General features: G+C 39.2%; 1 protein-coding gene across 1 annotated transcript; it reads right to left on the reverse strand.

The window, feature by feature from the left end:
- Window positions 1-1,320: 1,320 nt before the first annotated feature.
- On the reverse strand, window positions 1,321-3,220 carry cdk5r2b (cyclin-dependent kinase 5, regulatory subunit 2b (p39)). The gene has a single exon (XM_028808166.2). The coding sequence runs from the start codon at window positions 2,959-2,961 to the stop codon at window positions 1,981-1,983; it is 981 nt and encodes a 326-aa protein (XP_028663999.1). The 5' UTR covers window positions 2,962-3,220; the 3' UTR covers window positions 1,321-1,980.
- Window positions 3,221-4,403: the final 1,183 nt, after the last annotated feature.

Below are 4,403 nucleotides of genomic sequence, written 5' to 3' on the forward strand. Positions count from 1 at the left end.
CACCTGAATAATTTTAATTATTATAATTTATATAAATGTGCATTTAATAGAATTTTTTCAGCTTAACAACAGGTCAAAGCATAAACTGTATGTTAGAATATCAGTATGCTTATTAAAATATTTAATACTGTAATCATAAATAATACAGTTGTTGAATGGTTGGATTTGCAGGATTATGACAGTTGCTGAGTTTTGGTATGAAACTCGTAACAACCCAATGACCTAAGACTTTTTGGCCATTATCCAAAACTGGCAGCGCGGAGGCCTTTTCAGCACCTTGGTCAGCAACGGAGCTGCGCTAGGCAGGCTGAATTGCTTCGATATAAAGTAACGATGCACAATATTTATTTCTTAGCAGATTTAGAAAATAAATTGATTATTCGTGTGCATTATTTATCGGAATGAAAGTTGCTTTTGTGTTATTCACATTTCAGCACTTACCCTTTTGACAACAGTACCCTAAACATCTTTTAGCAAAAATCAACAAACCAATGATGCGAAACATACATTATGTTCATCAACAAGAGCACACTAAATTAACCAAAAAAAAATAAAATAGAATCGAAAAAAACTACTTTTTTTATTTTATAAAAAAAAAATTATTGCTCCTTAATATAATTGATAAAATGTAAGGTAATAATTAAGTGTCTAATTAAACCAAATTGCTTTTTTTGGCAGTCACAAATACACCTTTTAGAAAATAGTGTCTGTTTAGGTACTTTGGGTATAATGGACTCCCAGGTAGTGTGGCCTAATAACTAGAAAGGTGGTCTGAAGCATGTCAGGTCACGGATTCTTACTGAATCCCCATGTAATACTTATCAAGTCACATTTTTCAGCGTCATTTTATTTTAGAGCCAAAACAAAAAGGCAAAATTTGTGTAAAATTGAACTCTATATGGTGTAAATTAATTTGGGGTCATATCCATTCTGATAGGCGCTATACAAAATAAAAAACGCTCTCTTATTTTTAACCTTCCTTAGCATGTTGTGAATCAAATATTGCGACAAATGCATCTTTTTATAATGATCTCACCCTGTCACTTGTAATATGTAGTACCACCTCACGTACAAACACAAGGGGTCATCCAAGACTGAAGCAATTAATTATTGAGCTTTTTGGAGTTATTGCACTTCATTATTTTCTGAAGAGTCCGGCCAAATTTGCCATTAGGAAGTAGTAGACAATGACAAGGAATGAAATGCAATTGTTAGATTTAGTAAGCTCTGACTGTGCCAGCAGACACAACCATAAAATGGGAGTGTAGTTTTGGACATTATCCAATGAACACATTCCAATGAAAAGAGCCATAACACCCATTTAACTGGATATCGTTAATTTATAATGTTTTGTTTAAATATACAATATAAAACAATACGTTTTATACATTTCAACAATATTGGCACATTTTGACGGTATAGTAACATTTTCTTGTGAAATTGTACATTCAAATAGACAGTATGAGGTTTAATATTAATAATGTGCAATATAAATCCGAGAAAGGCCAGCACCTTGGACAGCTCCACGTCGACTCCAAAACAGTAACACTGCTTTCTGTAGTCCCTTTTCCCCAAAAAAATGAAATAAATATACAAATATATAACCTAAACATCAAGAGACTAGCTAACAATTTGATTGCTTGACTGCAGCTCTTTAATATCACCCATTTTAAAGCCACGTTGAAAGAACATTTAGGATAAACAGTAGGCATGCATTTCTTTTACACCCCATTCCCCGAAAAAGCTCCCAACGTACTGTGATTCACAGTATCATTACGGGTATTTAATTTACAGTGATATACAACAAAGAAACGCCTCTTATCAGAAAAAGGGATACCTCAATCTATTTTGATCCAAAGGCTCTAGTGCACACCACCTTTCCATTCCACTTTTTCCCCAAGCCCCTAAATTAGCCCCATTTATTCAGGGTGCTGCTGCGGATATATTGATCCTAGATGTCCATCATTTCAGAACGCCTTCTTAACGGTCAAGATTGATAGTCCAGTGTCCATTTGATTCTCTGCTTTCTCCTTCGGTTTTCAGGTCCTGGAATACCTGAGTAAAGAAGTGTGGATCGGAATTAATCTGTAGCATTTTGGCACTCATTTTATCAATGATCCGCAGGCACCTTTCCCAGAAGACCTCCTTGTTGGTCTCCACTAGAAATGGTTTCAGGGGATACGAAATTTCGTTCCCCATATAGGAATAGGCCAGGTACAGACAGGTGAGGAAGACCGCTTGAAGTTCGTATTCGCTGTTGATTTCGTCGCTTACAGCCTCTCTGCACAGCAGGTAAACGAATACCAGGTTAGCAGGTGTAATGAAGCCCTGGTCCTGCCATCCTTGGAGGAGCAGCGAACGGTCCACGTTTCTGAACCACAGGATGATCTCGTTGGGGCTCAGTTCCTTCAGCCTGAAGCATCTTCTGCACATGAACTCTCCCAGGCAGCGCAGCAGCTCCCCGGTGGATGCCTGCACGATCACTCGTCTCGGGGAGCACAGAGACCGGTTGCTTGCCTGTTTCGGCACGGAGATGAGCTGCTTGCCATTTTGCGTAATGTTCTGGGTCTGGTTCGGATGGAGGCTTTGGTTAGGAACGGTGGGCACTGGAACAGCTAGTGGAACGGATTTCTGTTCCCGGTGAGACACTTTTCGATCCGAACCGGGTTGCTGTTGAGACTTTTTCAAATTCTCGTTATTCAGATGCTCCACAGGGTTGTTGTTGGCCTGCGACGCAGGGGGGTTGGGGTTGATCTTTTTAGCGTTTTTCTTCTTAGCTGACGCAGCCACTAGTCTCTTCCAGGTGAGTGCCGAAATGATCACGGAATGTCTCTTTAGACTCTTCTCCGTTTTGCCGTTTTTACTGTTTGGGATTGCCGAATAACCCCCCATTGAGTCCGATTTCTCCTCCGCGATTCCTCCCTTCCCAGATCCGGGAGATAAAGAGAGAACGGTGCCCATGTTTTCTGATTTCAGCCAATACCCCGCGGCCCGATGGTGCGATTTCTCTTGCTGTGTTCACTCCTGGTTGAAGACTGGCAGCCCGCAACAACTATAAAGCTTCAGAGTGATCAACGGTGATTCAGTGCCATTGAAAAGTAATTAGTCCACTGAAAACTGCAGTGGGGTAGAGATGCGGCGCCCACAGCCACTCCTTCTCCTGCTGTCTCATGAACTTCCAGCTTCAGACGGTGGGAGAAATGGGCTGGACCTACAGAATCACAGGGTAGCAAAAACAATGAGGTTGAAGCCGTAGACGCAGATAAGCCCCTGTAGTCTAATAACACAACCAATCCGAAGACGGCGAGAGAGAACGGACATCCCGGCTCACCAATCACGAGGAAGGCTCTCCGCCCGACCCGGAGAATTGCCGTTTATATTACCGAAGGGCCAAATATAGCGTTCTATTTTAAAGGGGGAGATATTTTCCTTAAACCTACCTTGCTGGTTAAAATTGGGGTTAGCTTAGTGCCATGGATTTCAGGGATTTGGTTAAATTTAATTTGACCCCATTTCTTTATATAAGGCTTAATGCCCGAGAAGATTAAATGATTGTATGCATATTTCGCTATTATCGTACCATTTACAACCACGAGAAGATAGATAGATAGATAGATAGATAGATAGATAGATAGATAGATAGATAGATAGATAGATAGATAGATCTTATCAGGGTACTGTAAGAAATGCAGTAAGTGACAGTTTCACCTTATAATAACAATGAACATCTTTATAGAATGAACTTTGCACAAAATCTTTCCGTCTCTAAGAAAAAGTGAGAGCATCTTCGTCTCAGTCACTGCATTAATGTGTACTACCATGGACTTGCGTCCCGTCCACAACCAAGTACACAGAACCTGATTCAATGGTCTCTATTATGGATAAACGTAAAATAATAATATTAAGCGTAGCGTGGTGCAAATAGCTCTGCTGCCTGCGGGTCCTGGAAGCTGCAAACAAATCTACGGTTCTCACGAGATCGGCTCCCGAGATTCAAAATGTAAAAAAAGTGGATCTACACAATTAATAATAATAAATATAATTGTTCTAAAGTGAACTGGAATTAATCCAAAATAAATTACTTTGGCACCAGCGTCTATCTCCCTTTGTCCCGACATAACTAGACTATGCAAAAAGATAAAATTGATGTTTATGGGTTCTTTAAAGAAAATGGACTACCTGTATTCTAAAATATTTTTCTTTTGTATGGTATTACAGGTATTTTCTAATAGATAGATAGATAGATAGATAGATAGATAGATAGATAGATAGATAGATAGATAGATAGATAGATAGATAGATAGATAGATAGAGATAATTTTTAAACAACCTTTTGAGATACTTATTAAAACATCTTAAACATCACTCTACTGCAGAAAACACTAAAAAATTAGAACACAAAG

This window comes from Erpetoichthys calabaricus, chromosome 8 (assembly GCF_900747795.2).
Source record: "Erpetoichthys calabaricus chromosome 8, fErpCal1.3, whole genome shotgun sequence".
Classification (NCBI taxonomy): domain Eukaryota; kingdom Metazoa; phylum Chordata; class Cladistia; order Polypteriformes; family Polypteridae; genus Erpetoichthys; species Erpetoichthys calabaricus.